This window comes from Mesocricetus auratus, unplaced genomic scaffold, assembly GCF_017639785.1.
Source record: "Mesocricetus auratus isolate SY011 unplaced genomic scaffold, BCM_Maur_2.0 Super-Scaffold_100023, whole genome shotgun sequence".
NCBI lineage: Eukaryota > Metazoa > Chordata > Mammalia > Rodentia > Cricetidae > Mesocricetus > Mesocricetus auratus.
Genome location: NW_024429204.1, coordinates 2,708,727 through 2,723,635, shown reverse-complemented (window position 1 = coordinate 2,723,635; position 14,909 = coordinate 2,708,727). Strand labels below are relative to the sequence as shown.

At 51.8% G+C, this 14,909-nt stretch overlaps 1 protein-coding gene across 5 annotated transcripts in view; it reads right to left on the bottom strand.

The window, feature by feature from the left end:
- Spag1 (sperm associated antigen 1) overlaps positions 1-14,909 on the bottom strand; it is a 47,347-nt gene that overhangs the window by 13,985 nt on the left and 18,453 nt on the right. For all 5 annotated transcript variants that reach the window (XM_040730449.1, XM_040730447.1, XM_040730448.1 and 2 more), the window contains 3 exons: positions 12,797-12,959; positions 8,031-8,309; positions 7,522-7,621 (listed from right to left, as the gene is read on the bottom strand). In XM_040730449.1, coding sequence (XP_040586383.1) covers positions 7,522-7,621; positions 8,031-8,309; positions 12,797-12,959 — 542 coding nt within the window. The remainder of the gene's footprint in view (positions 1-7,521; positions 7,622-8,030; positions 8,310-12,796; positions 12,960-14,909) is intronic.

The window sequence follows — 14,909 nt, the reverse complement described above, 5'->3', positions numbered from 1 at the left end:
CCACGCCAGTTACCCTAAGATGAGATCTGTACTTTCTAACCACGTGCACTGCAGCACTGGACTCTCACTAACCACATGCACTGCAGCACTGGACTCTCACACGCTAACCACGTGCATTGCAGCACTGGACTCTCACACTAACCGCGTGCACTGCAGCACTGGATTCTCACTAACCACGTGCACTGCAGCACTGGACTTACACTAACCACGTGTACTGCAGCACTGGATTCTCACTAACCACGTGCACTGCAGCACTGGACTCTCACTAACCACGTGTACTGCAGCACTGGACTCTCACACTAACCACATGCACTGCAGCACTGGACTCTCACTAACCACGTGCACTGCAGTACTGGACTCTCACACTAACCACGTGCACTGCAGCATTGGACTCTCACACTAACCACGTGCACTGCAGTACTGGACTCTCACACTAACCACGTGCACTGCAGCATTGGACTCTCACTAACCACGTGCACTGCAGCACTAGACTCTCACACTAACCACGTGCACTGCAGCACTGGACTCTTACACGCTAACCACGTGCATTGCAGCACTGGACTCACTCACTAACCACGTGCACTGCAGTACTGGACTCTCACACTAACCACGTGCACTGCAGCACTGGACTCTTACACGCTAACCACGTGCACTGCAGCACTGGACTCTCACACTAACCACGTGCACTGCAGCACTGGACTCTCACATGCTAACCACGTGCACTGCAGCACTGGACTCTCACACTAACCACGTGCACTGCAGCACTGGACTCTTACACGCTAACCACGTGCATTGCAGCACTGGACTCACTCACTAACCACGTGCACTGCAGTACTGGACTCTCACACTAACCACGTGCACTGCAGCACTGGACTCTTACACGCTAACCACGTGCACTGCAGCACTGGACTCTCACACTAACCACGTGCACTGCAGCACTGGACTCTCACATGCTAACCACGTGCACTGCAGCACTGGACTCTCACACTAACCACGTGCACTGCAGCACTGGACTCTCACTAACCACGTGCACTGCAGCACTGGACTCTCACACTAACCACGTGCACTGCAGTACTGGACTCTCACTAACCACATGCACTGCAGCACTGGACTCTCACACTAACCACGTGCACTGCAGCACTGGACTCTCACACGCTAACCACGTGCACTGCAGCACTGGACTCTCACACGCTAACCACGTGCACTGCAGCACTGGACTCTCACACTAACCACGTGCACTGCAGCACTGGACTCTCACACGCTAACCACGTGCACTGCAGCACTGGACTCACTCACTAACCACGTGCACTGCAGCACTGGACTCTCACACTAACCACGTGCACTGCAGCACTGGACTCACTCACTAACCACGTGCACTGCAGCACTGGACTCTCACACTAACCACGTGCACTGCAGCACTGGACTCTCACACTAACCACGTGCACTGCAGCACTGGACTCTCACTAACCACGTGCACTGCAGCACTGGATTCTCACTAACCACGTGCACTGCAGCACTGGACTCTCACTAACCACGTGCACTGCAGCACTGGACTCTCACACTAACCACGTGCACTGCAGCACTGGACTCTCACACTAACCACGTGCACTGCAGCACTGGACTCTCACACTAACCACGTGCACTGCAGCACTGGACTCTCACTAACCACGTGCACTGCAGCACTGGACTCTCACTAACCACGTGCACTGCAGCACTGGACTCACACTAACCACGTGCACTGCAGCACTGGACTCTCACACTAACCACGTGCACTGCAGCACTGGACTCTCACACTAACCACGTGCACTGCAGCACTGGACTCTCACACTAACCACGTGCACTGCAGCACTGGATTCTCACACTAACCACGTGCACTGCAGCACTGGACTCTCACTAACCACGTGCACTGCAGCACTGGACTCTCACTAACCACGTGCACTGCAGCACTGGACTCTCACACTAACCACGTGCACTGCAGTACTGGACTCTCACACTAACCACGTGCACTGCAGCACTGGACTCTCACTAACCACGTGCGCTGCAGCACTGGACTCTCACTAACCACGTGCGCTGCAGCACTGGACTCTCACACTAACCACGTGCGCTGCAGCACTGGACTCTCACTAACCACGTGCACTGCAGTACTGGACTCTCACTAACCACGTGCACTGCAGCACTGGACTCTCACACTAACCACGTGCACTGCAGCACTGGATTCTCACTAACCACATGCACTGCAGCACTGGACTCTCACTAACCACGTGCACTGCAGCACTGGACTCTCACTAACCACGTGCACTGCAGCACTGGACTCTCACTAACCACGTGCACTGCAGCACTGGACTCTCACTAACCACGTGCACTGCAGCACTGGACTCTCACACTAACTACGTGCACTGCAGCACTGGACTCTCACACTAACCACGTGCACTGCAGCACTGGACTCTCACTAACCACGTGCGCTGCAGCACTGGACTCTCACTAACCACGTGCGCTGCAGCACTGGACTCTCACACTAACCACGTGCACTGCAGTACTGGACTCTCACACTAACCACGTGCACTGCAGTACTGGACTCTCACACGCTAACCACTTGCACTGCAGCACTGGACTCTCACTAACCACGTGCACTGCAGTACTGGACTCTCACTAACCACACCTGATATTTTGCCCTGGGTCCTGGCAGCACGGCAATCACACTGTCTTGGAACCCAAGGACAACAGAGCACTCTGGAGTGTCCTCATGAAGTGTGAGCTCCCTGGCCCTGCAGCCCCGTAGTCCCTCCTTTTCCCCCAATAGAACCAGGATGGCCCCAGCCCCAGATTCACGTTGTGGATAGTTTATGAAGTCTTGCAACGACGGAGATGGCTCAGCCAGGAATGCACTTGCTCTGTAAGCATGAGGCCCTGAATTGAGATTTCCCCACATCTACATAAAACCACTACGGCAGTGTGTGTGTGTGTGTGTGTGTGTGTTACCCCAGAGTGGAAGAGGTGAACACGGGCTTGCTGGGGTTCACTGCCCAGCTGGTCTAGGTGAATCTGTCAAGTCCGGGGTCAGGTGAAGTGGAGAGTGAGTGAGGACGACACTGGATATTGACCTCGGACCTCCACTTACACACTTACTTACACACACACACACTTTCAAAGATAATTCTTAATTGCATCCTATTAAGTATTATAATATTTAATAAGGTGCCTTACTACTGAACTGCAAGAACTTGTGTGATGTCTTCTGGAATCAGCTATCTATTTTTAGTTCATTATGATTTCATTGTAAAAGGGGGTCCACTGTGGAACAGTCTGTGTACACTGTAAACATGTATCACATTAGTTAATAAAGAGATGACTGCCTATGGCTGGCAGGGGGAGGCTGGGTGAGGGAGCCAGAGGAGGAGGGTGCTGGGGAGAAGAAGGGCGGAGTCTTGGGAGTGGAGAGCAAGGCAGAGGAAGGAGATGAACATAGGTTAATTTAACTTGTAAAAGTTATCAACGAGTCGAAGCTATCTGCCAAGCATTTGTAATTAATAGTAAGTCTCTGGGTGGTTGTTTGGGAGTGGCTTGGAGGACAGAGCTGACCGGTGGTCTCGATGAACAACTCTGCCCTCAGAGTATCAGGCACAGACCAGAAGGGAACCGAGGACTAAACCTACCTCACTTTCTTGTTAGCCACGAATTTCCATCTTGCACTGATTAGTCTGTAAAGTACTTTCAGTGTCACTAAAGATAAATTTCATCTGTGAGACCAGAGACGGCAAAGGTGTCCCTGCCACACCCACCCGGCCACCTCCATCCCACCGGTGTTCATTGCTCTAGGAACCACACAGTCAAGCTTGGAATCTAAAACCGATAGACTGGGACACAGGACTCTTAGCATATCCTAACACAGGAAGTGAAAGGACTTAGCCTTTTTATTCTTTAACCGAAATCCTGAATGGATATGAGTTTATGAGTGGAAATTCCATGAACGAGAAGAATCGTAAAACCATAAACACAGACACACTCTGGGAGCACGCATGGGACAGGAGGCTGGCTATTCAGGCTAACAATGGTGACACTCATGAGTCCCCTGTGGGCAAGTCTGTCGGGAGCAGAGGCAACTTCAGTCTATCTAAATATTCTAAATAGGAAGCTGTCCAGAGATGTGTGTATGTGTATGCGTGTATGTATGTATGCTCAAGTGTGTGAATGCTCGAGTGTATGTATGCATGCTTGTGCGTATGAACATGCTCGTGTGTGTGTATGTGTGTGTGAGAGAAAGAGAGAGAGAACATGCTCCTGTGTGTGTGTGTTCAAGTGTGTGAATGCTTGAGTGTATACATGCATGCTTGTGTGTATGAACATGCTCATATGTGTGTGTGTGTAAGAGAGAGAGCATGCTCGTGTGTGTGTGAGAGAGAGAGCATGCTCGTGTGTGTGTGTGTGTGTGTGTGAGAGAGAGCATGCTTGTGTGTGAGAGAGAGATAGAGAGCATGCTTGTGTGTGTGAGAGAGATAGAGCATGCTCGTGTGTGTGTGTGTGTGTGAGAGCATGCTTGTGTGTTTGTGTGTGTGTGTGTGTGTGTTCAATTGTGTTGCTTAGGCAAGACAGCCTCTTTGTGTCTCACATGAAGCGCACATACTCAATGTGGAGAAGCCATAGCACGAAGCAGGAGTAGGGCCACAACCTCCCGTGCACCGCCAGCATTCCCAAGAGGGACTCTGCAAACAACCCCGGGAAACACTGCTGCTCCAAAGAGACACAGACATGTATCCTCAGGCTGGAGAGACAGCTCAGTGGTTAGAACCTCATCTTGATCCCCAGCACCCACATCGGGCAGCTCACAGCCACCTGTAACTCTAGCTCCAGGGGATTACATCATCTCTGGCCTCCCCAGGCACGCACTAATGTGGCATATGCATGCACACACATGACTTAAAACAAATACATGCTTTAAAAATAATTAAAAATAATTCTCACAAACAGTATCTTTACTGGTTAAAAGTTTTCCCTTCTTTAAAAGGTCTGGTTTGGCCGGGCGGTGGTGGCGCACACCTTCAATCCCAGCACTCGGGAGGCAGAGGCAGGCGGATCTCTGTGAGTTCGAGAACAGCCTGGACTACCAAGCAAGTTCCAGGACAGCCTCCAAAGCCACAGAGAAACCCTATCTCAAAAAAAAAAAAATCAAAGCCAAAACAAAAACGTCTGGTTTGTTTTTTGAGCCTGGGTCTAATGTAGCCCAGACTCCCCCTGTGGCTGAGGGTGACCTTCAGCTCCTGATCCTCCGGCTTCCTCCTCCAGTCCTGGGATTACAGGTGAGATCTCTCAAGGTTTGACTTATAATAAGAGTTCGTGGAACTTGTCAAAAAGCAAATATTAACTGAAACTAAATCGCAAAGGTTCCTGAAAAAGGTGTGTGGTCTTTGGGGCGATCATCATGCTTCTGCCAAGAGACGAGCCGTCGTTCATGCAAACTCACATACGTCTGTATTTGGACATGCTCCTGAAGAATTCGTGTGTCTTCTCTGCGGTTAAGGCAAGTCTGAGAGTAAAAGCATCCCACGAGGCAGCCCTCCTGCTGGGACTCTCACCAGGTATCAGAGGAAAACACCTAAGTAGGTCGGCCTGCACAGAGGTCAGCACTGACTAGCAGAGCCACATTCCTGGGCTTAGAACACAGCTCAGTGGTCACTCTCCCTAAGCTACTGCCCACCCCACTTCCCAGGGGCCCTCTGGCTCCCCCAGGACCAGCTCATACATTCGCATGGCCCTCTCGGTCATGGTAGCCGTCCAGCATGCTCAGTGGGGAGAACGCTCAGATTTGGGGCATCTGATTGTGTTCATGGTGTTAGCGCCCGTACCACGACCGATTCCAGGCTACCCACCCGATGTCAGCTAGCTCATAAAATCCTGAAACCATAGCAGTTAACTAATGGGAGCTAGCACAACTGTGGGTGAAGACAGGTCACACCAAACTATAAACTGTTGTATTAAACTTCAGTTTGTAATATTGGCAAAAACAAAGACACACACACACACACACATACACATACACACACACACATACACATACACACACACACGAGCACACACACACACAGACACACACACACAGACACACACACAGACACACACACACACAGACACACACACCACACAGACACACACACACACAGACACACACACACAGACACACACACCACACAGACACACACACACACACACGCGCGCGCGCGCACACACACACACAGACACACACACCACACAGACACAGACACACACACACACAGACACACACACACACGAGCACACACACACACGCACACGCGCACACGCGCACACTCACACACACACGCACACACACACGAGCACACACACATACACACACATACACACACACATACACACACAGACACACACACACGCATACACACACGCATACACACACATACGCACACACACGCACACACACGCACACACACACGAGCACACACACATACACACACACATACACACACACACATACACACACATACACACACATACACACACACAGACACACACACAGACACACACAGACACACACACAGAGCACACACACACGCACACACACACGCGCGCACACACACACACACACACACACGAGCACTCCAAACTTAATCCACATCAATAAGCCGGCCAAGTCAAGGAAAGAAACTGCTTGCCTTATAAACAGGGCTCATAAATGTATTGCTCAAAGTAGAGCTTTGCGTGGGTGAAAAGGTGTGAGCATCTCTGATTATACCAGTCAGCAGGCGTAAACCAGGCCTGTGTTAGTCCACCTGGAACACGGCTTATTGTTTTCAGATGTACAAACTTCTTGCCCAAGGGTTTATTACTTAATGGTAAAAGACAACAAAGTGTTTTCTTTGTGTGCATATACTCATTCGGCCCTGCAGTGAATGGGCGGAGGATCTCCGGGCGCAGCCAAGGGTGGGGACCAGGGCTCAGCCTGCTGATGGCCTGGGGGCCTGGGGAAACCCACCAGGTAGGCCAGCAGCAGAGCGGAGCGGGGTTTCAGGTGCGAAGATGGGCAGACAGCACTACCCGTGTCTGGAACGAGGAGGCAGAAGGAAGGAAGGCCTACGGGCATGCGTGGAGTGTACAGGGAGGTGGTCCAGCGTGGGGAGCCAGGTGGTGCCAAGGGAGTTTATCTGAGGACGGTACTGAGTCATTGGACAGCTGCTGGCGACAACCTGCTCAAAATTCGGCAGGAGCTGCCCTGGTGACAAGTGGCCGGAAACCAGAGGGGAAAGGACAAGTTTTGGTGGGAGAAGGGGAAAGAAAAAGTGTGTATGATTCTGTGTGGTTGTAGAGTGTGTGTCTGCGTGTGTGTAGACTGGGATTTCCTACATTCTAGTTACAGCGCTTTGAAAACAGCCTTAGGAACCGAGGCTCTTACACAGAAAATTTAGAAGTCTATTACATATCACCACACTGCAGTTACGGCCATCTCTTGACAAACCCGGCGAGCCTAGCGAGCAAGGGCACGCGAGCGTTTACCTGTTACAGTCCTGGATGCAGCCGCTGCAGTTCCCTTCTTTGAGGTAGCATGCTGCTCTATTTGAATACAAGATGCTTAGCTCGTCCGCGCTTGCGCTTCCTAGAACCGCATTTAATTAAACACAGTTAAAACCCTTTAGCAAAACCACCATTGTTGACCTAAAGGACAGGACTCTCCCGCGCGAGCGCGGCACTGCAGTGGGTCCCACCGCCGGCCGGCTCGCCCTGCAGATCTCCGAGGAGGAGCTGTCCCCGCACCAGCCACCCGGGAGGGGAGGGAACGGGAGGGGACAAGAGGGGAGGGGAGGGGCGCAAACCTGCCGGGCCGGCACAGGCACAGGCTCCGCATTCCTCCCAGGTATTGCTCACGCAGGTCAGGTGGCGCGGTGACTCGTCACCGGGAAGGAATGCGGGCCGGAGCCTGTCACCGCGGGAGGCCGGCCTCTGTCCCCGGCTCCGGCCGGCGGGAGCAGCCGGGGACCCCGCGGAGGTGGCCGCGGCTCCCCTACCTTCTGGCTCCAGCTGCGCTATCGCCGCCGAGTACCGCGCGGCCGCCTGGGCGAACTGCCCGCCGCGGAACAGCTCGTTGCCCTGGCCCTTGAGGTCGCCGGGACCGTCGGGGGCTCGGGGCTCCCCGGGGTGCGGGTGGTCGCCGCCTCCGGCCGTCGCGGGCCCCCGCGGGCCTCCCTGCTGCTCGGCTCGGGGCCCCGGGGTCCGGCCCCGCCGCGACCGCCTGCCGCCCTCGCTCCGGCCCAGCAGCTTCTTCTGGATGTTGCCCATGGCGCTGGCTGTCGGGAAGGAAGGGCGAGCGGGAGGTGAGAGCATCTCCGGGCCCGCGATCCCGCCTGGCCGGTGCGGGCGGGCGGGCGGCGCCACCCCGCGGGCGGAGTCCCAAGCTCCCCGCCGCCCCGAGTGGGCGTCCTGCCCGCCCGGCCCCAGGATCCCCGAGGACCAGGTCCAGTGCCCATCTGCAAGGGGCCGGCCCGAGATTAACTCCTCTGCCGCTGAAGGGCAGGCGACTGCCAGCTGGCCTTTCAAAGCCATCCCTGTCACCAGATAACACCTGTCCAGGTAGAGCCTGCATTCATTCGCCATTTAGGAATGAATGAATGAATGAATGAATGAATGAATGAATGCACTAGAACTTGATCCACGTGGCGAGGACTATGCCCAAGTGTCTGGGAATTAGGAGAAAACCGTCATTTGAAAGATAACGTCAAAAGTGATTTTTTTTCAATTCCTTTCAAAAATGATTTCAGCAAAATCATAGAAAGTATTTAGGGCTTTAATGAGGCCCTAAAAATAGTCAGCTTTCCGTTCACAGCTGGATGTGGTGGCCCATGTCTATCATCACAGCCCTTGGAGGATATGACCAATTCCAGGCCAGCATGGACTACCTACGGAGACCCTGTCTCAAAAAAAGAAAAACGGTGAATTTTCCATTCAAAGTAAAAATTCTTCCAATTCAATTGCAAGTTTCAGGCATTAATAACCCGATTCTAGTTTTAAACGTGAAAATGGTATGCATTTCGCTTGTGGGTGTCCTGTCAATACTTAAAGCAGAGTGACTAAGTATGCCAAAGCACTGCCTTTAAAACACAGCAACGGTTTTTAAAACTCGTGGTACACGCCTTTAGCCAAGGCAGAGGCAGGCAGACCTCTGCGAGGCACCCGGGGGATGCACACTGAGACTTTGTCTCAAACAAACAAAAAACCATAAATACCCGAGCTCCCAAGTCTTCTCTGTTTAACAATTTCTAATCCAACTTTTCCTGGCTGTATTTTCCATCATCCTTATAAAGAAAGGCCAGGATCTGAGACAGCAGAGAAAAACCACAGTTATCTCATGAAAACCCATGGCAACTGACCACACCTGTTCACAGGCAGTGAAATCTAAAGACTAGAAAATACGATAGCTTTCTCCCTCTTCTCCCCCCCTCCCCCCTCCTCCCTCCTCCCCCCTCCTCCTCCCTGACAGATGCTCATGCTGTAGCCCAGGCTGGCCTGGTACTCAGGCTAACTCTCCTGCCTCAGCCTTCTAAATATTAGAGATTACAGGTTTGAGCCACCGTAATCAAATACAAGTTTTAAAAAAAAAGTCCAAAAGAGGCTCAGTTATTATAACAGAAAAGATCATGTGTAATCTAAGTTAACCACAAGACGGGTAAACTACTACTAGAATCCTCCCCCCTGAAGCCAGCTGTGTCAGTGCAAACTGGCATAAGAAGTGGACAGAGAGAGAAGGCTTGGCATCCCTGCTGGCTGAGAATTAAAGACAAAACCACATGAGTGAGGCTGTGAGCTGTGTCCACGCACAAAGCAAGCCTGAGCTGTGGCCTGTGTATGGTGATGATTCCTGGACCCTTCTGACCCATTTTTATCATCCCGGCCTGTAAAACCGGTCAGATGAACGCCACACAGCACCCTATAGACTCTCCTGCACTGAAGACAAGTCCCTAAGATAAAGGTGTGCTACAAACAATATTCTCCCTGACCCCTAAGTCCTCTAAACAACTGGGCCTCCTCCAGTTCTCTGTGGGGCAAACACGCCAATAGGACTGCGTCTGCAGACACCAGTGTCTTTACTCTTTCCTCAAGCTCCTCCCCCTCCCTCTTTGCCTTCCCGATTCCGGTGCTTACATCTATATTAAAACCTTTTCTTCATGAACTCAACTTCTGCCTTGCACTGACAGCTCTAGGAAGTCTTCTCTGTGAGCCGGGACTGTCTGCTGTCCCCAGGGGAGGCCGACGAGGGGAGCCTTGCCAGCAGAGACAGGGGGATTCAGCATAATTCCGTCCCTCTGTGTGTCGTCCCCTCCTGTCTGACTGAAATGACCACCAATGGCTCACAGGGGTCAAGACCTTAACATGTATCTTATTAATCCTCACTTTACAAGAGAAGGCGAGAGACACAGGAATCCACTCAGTTACAGAGGGAGAGGCTAGCCCGCTGGGCATTTGAGATGCCTGAGTAACGTTCCGCGTCTCCGCAAAGGCACGCACAGGGGCCTGTGAGTCCTGCAGGGAACTCCATTAGTGCCAGGACCATGCTGGTGGACTGTTGGAGGCAGAGTCATAAACAGGCACAGAAAGGATCAAGGCGTATACTGAGAATCTACCTAAAGGAGACGCCTAGGACGTCTCTTGTGGAGACGGAAGAGTCTAAGGTGACAGAAGCAGGCACGTGGCCTGCCTCAGAAACCAAGAGGGTGCAGGACAACAGGGGCCGGCAATAACCCAGACGACAAGAGGAATGGCTAGCAGTCGGCCCTCGGATGTATAGCGACCCAAGAAAATCTTAACAAAACACTAATGGGTCTGGTTGAACGACACACTAAAGGGGCCGGAGAGATGGCTCAGTGGGTTAGAGCGGTGGCCGCTCTTGCAGAGTTCAGTTCCCAGCACCCAATGCAGCTCACAGCCACCCACAGCTCCACGTCCATGGGGATCTGACACCCCTGAGAGTACGCCTGCGCTACATGCGTGCAAACAAGACACTTGTAGACATGAAGACATTTTAAAAAGAAGAACAAAAGGGTCGTTCCACAGCAGAACATCAATCTTGAGCCAGGCACAGCGGTACATGCCTAACATCCCAGCACTCAGAAGGCAGGGGTAGGAGGTCTCAAGTTCCAGGCCAGCCTGGTCTACACAGCAAGACCCTGTTTCGAAAGTAAAAAGAACAAAAAGCTACACTGTGTGTGTGTGCATTTGTACGAAACACAAAGAGCACTGAAGAAGCTAGGTGCCCGCCCCCTCGTTTGGGCTTTGAGACTGGGCTCTTGGAGGCCAAGCTGCAGACGAAGGAGACCTGGAGCTTCTGCGTCACCTCCCTCCACCGCCCAGCTGCTGGGACCACAGACAAAAGTCACCATGCCAGGCTGGGTGCCCACTTTCCCTGACTGTGAAGAGACAGCACGGGAGCCCGACAGCCGGTCGTGTCGTAACAGCCGTTTCTAACGATCTATCCCACTACAGAAGCAGAAATACCAATAGATGGGCAAGTTCTGAGCGGAAGCCCAGGGACTCCGACCAACCGGCCGGCATTCTTTAGTACAAGATCCACAAAGAAGGTCGGGAGGAGCAAACCAGGGGTCTAATCGCAGCCTCTGTCACCTGTGAAGTTAATGTTGTGCCTTATGTGGAACCTCAGTCTGACAGGCTACTTCCTCATGAGTGACTTATCCATCACAGAGGCCCCAAAGGCGGCCTAGAGGATGCAGGCGATTGCCATCGCTGTTGGGGTCCACCACAACGAGATGGGGAGACCCTGTTGCCAAGGACAGCAAACACGCTCGCTGCAGATCTTGATCAGGGAGTCTTCCCCGAAGGCTAGCCTCCACAGTGCTGGAAGGTGCCAGGCGGGCTGACAGAGGAGAAAAGACAATGGCCTCACCCCGTGCTGGGTCCTGCATGCTAGAACGCCAGCCTGCAGAGCAGCTGTGCTCCCTGGCACTCCTCCTGCAGAGCAGCTGTGCTCCCTGGCACTCCTCCTGCAGAGCAGCTGTGCTCCCTGGCACTCCTGCAGAGCAGCTGTGCTCCCTGATACTCCTGCAGAGCAGCTGTGCTCCCTGGTACTCCTGCAGAGCAGTTGTGCTCCCTGGCACTCCTGCAGAGCAGCTGTGCTCCCTGGTACTACAGTGGCAAGGCTACTTATGGGGTCACCAACCCTTCTGCTGATGAGGTTTGGGGTCTGCTCCGCAGCAGGGAACATGTGCATGATAAACAGGGTGAAAATCCATGACTATGAACTCATAGGCTCCAGGGGAGAACCTACCGATATCTTCGTATAAATATTCATGTTGAGCCAGGCGTTGGTGTCTCACACCTTTAATCCCAGCACTCAAGAGGCAGAGGCAGGCAGATCTCTCTGAGTTTAAAGCCAGCCTGGTCTACAGAGCGAGTTCCAGGACAGCCAAGGCTACACAGAGAAACCCTGTCTCGTAAAAGACAACTCCCCGCTCCCCCTCCCGAAAAGAAGACGGGCCAGGAGGACGGCTCAGCTGGTCAGGGTGCCTGGTACAAGTCTGGCACCCTGAGGCCAATCCCAGGAGTCACGCCCGGCTGTCCTGTCCTCCACACGCATGCCACATGTGCCCCTACCCAGCACACAAAACCCGTGAATGTAAAAATAAACTTAAAGAGAAAAGCAGGACGGAGCTTGGCTGTAGACGTTAAGGTAAAGCTAGAGCAAAGTTTGACAAACCAGCAATTTCTGTAGCAGCCTGGAGATGGGCACAGCAGCTGGCATTACCGGAAAGGGAAGGCGCCTCACCCGTGTCGCCGCCGCCGCCGTCTTCAGGTTGGTCTCCGTTTCTCTTTTCACCTTCATCTCCCGAGTTCTCCACTTCCTCAATCACCATCCTTGTCCCTTTGCTGTGGGGCTCCGAGGCTGGTTCTGATTTCTTCAGCTCGCTTTCAACATCTGACAGGGTTTTCTGCAACGTAATTGTTTTTTTCTTCAGAGACAGCCTCTGCTGCCACTGTTGGGAGGCCCATGAGGAGACCAAGCCACACAACTGTCACGCACATGCAGAGGGCCTCGGTCAGTCCCATGCAGGCTCCCTGGTTGTCGGGTCAGTCTCTGTGAGCCCAGGTTAGTGATTCTGTTGCTGTTGGTTTTTTGTTTTGTTTTGTTAAATTACTGCTGCCTTTTAAGCTATGGCTATCCTATTTGGCAACTACCATCAGTGGCTAGGCCACCAAAGCTGAAGCCTATTCCCTCAGGCACCGAATCTTTCAAAGCTACTAGAGAAACTTATTTAGATCTCCGTCCAGCTACAGAATTCAAGATTCAAAGGCTGAGGTAGAATCCTGCTCCCCAGAGAGGCTGAATAACAAGCAGCTCGCCTAGCTCCCCTCTTCGGGCTCACAGGAAGTCCTTGTGCCAGGTCTCACCCCTCGTTATGAACCCTTCTCCACCTGGCTCCTTCCTACAACTTCCTGTCAGCTGGTTGCTGACCCAGCCTCCTGATCACAGGTGAACTTTATTTAGTCAAACACATCTTTGCATCATTAAACAAATATTCCAGAGCATAAACAAACAAAAGTAACACACCTTAAAATAGTATTCTACAACACCTCACAATCATTCTTTTTGGCAAGAATATGAAGCTACTTTAAAAATGAGAAAACAGAAGACTTTAAAACTCATCTAGTTTCCTTTTTACAACAATTTCATTGCTTTATCTGGTTAAAATGACCTCTGCCCACCGTAAAACAGGCAAACAAATAAGTGAGCAGTGAATAACAAAATAAAATAACAGCAAATACAAAAAACGTGGGGCTGGAGACGGCTCATCAGTTAAGAGCGCTGACAGCTCATGCAGACGACCTGGGTTCAATTCCCAGCACCCACATGTCGGCTCTCGACCACCTGGAACTGCAGCTCTTGGAGCTCTGGCGCCCTCTTATGGCTCCTCAGGCATTAAGCAGGCAGTGCACAGCCATGATGTAAAACACCCAACACACATAAAATACATTAAAAAGAAAGAAAACAAATGGACTCCTCCCACTCACTTGACAACACTAACATTTTGATGAGCTTCCAGATGTTTCTTTGTGCACATTCACAGAGATGTGTGCACACTTAGAGAAGTGTATATACTCACAGAGATGTGTGCACACTCACAGAGATGCATGTATACTCAGATGTGTGTACACTCAGAGATGTATATATACTCACAGAGATGCGTGCACACTCACAGAGATGCATGTATACTCAAGAGATGTGTGCACACTCAGAGAAGTGTATATACTCACAGAGATGTGTGCACATTCACAGAGATGTGTGCACACTTAGAGAAGTGTATATACTCACAGAGATGTGTGCACACTCACAGAGATGCATGTATACTCAGATGTGTGTACACTCAGAGATGTATATATACTCACAGAGATGCGTGCACACTCACAGAGATGCATGTATACTCAAGAGATGTGTGCACACTCAGAGAAGTGTATATACTCACAGAGATGTGTGCACACTCACAGAGATGTGTGCACTCTCAGAGATGCATGTATACTCAGATGTGTGTACACTCAGAGAGATGCATGTATACTCAAGAGATGTGTGCACACTCAGAGAAGTGTATATACTCACAGAGATGTGTGCACACTCAGAGAAGTGTATATACTCACAGAGATGTGTGCACACTCACAGAGATGTGTGCACTCTCAGAGATGCGTGCACACTCACAGAGATGTGTGTACACTCAGAGATGCATGTATACTCAGATGTGTGCACACTCGGAGATGTGTATATACTCACAGAGATGTGTGCACACTCAGAGAAGTGTATATACTCACAGAGATGTGTGCACACTCACAGAGATGTGTGCACTCTCAGAGATGCGTGCACACTCACAGAGATGTGTGTACACTCACAG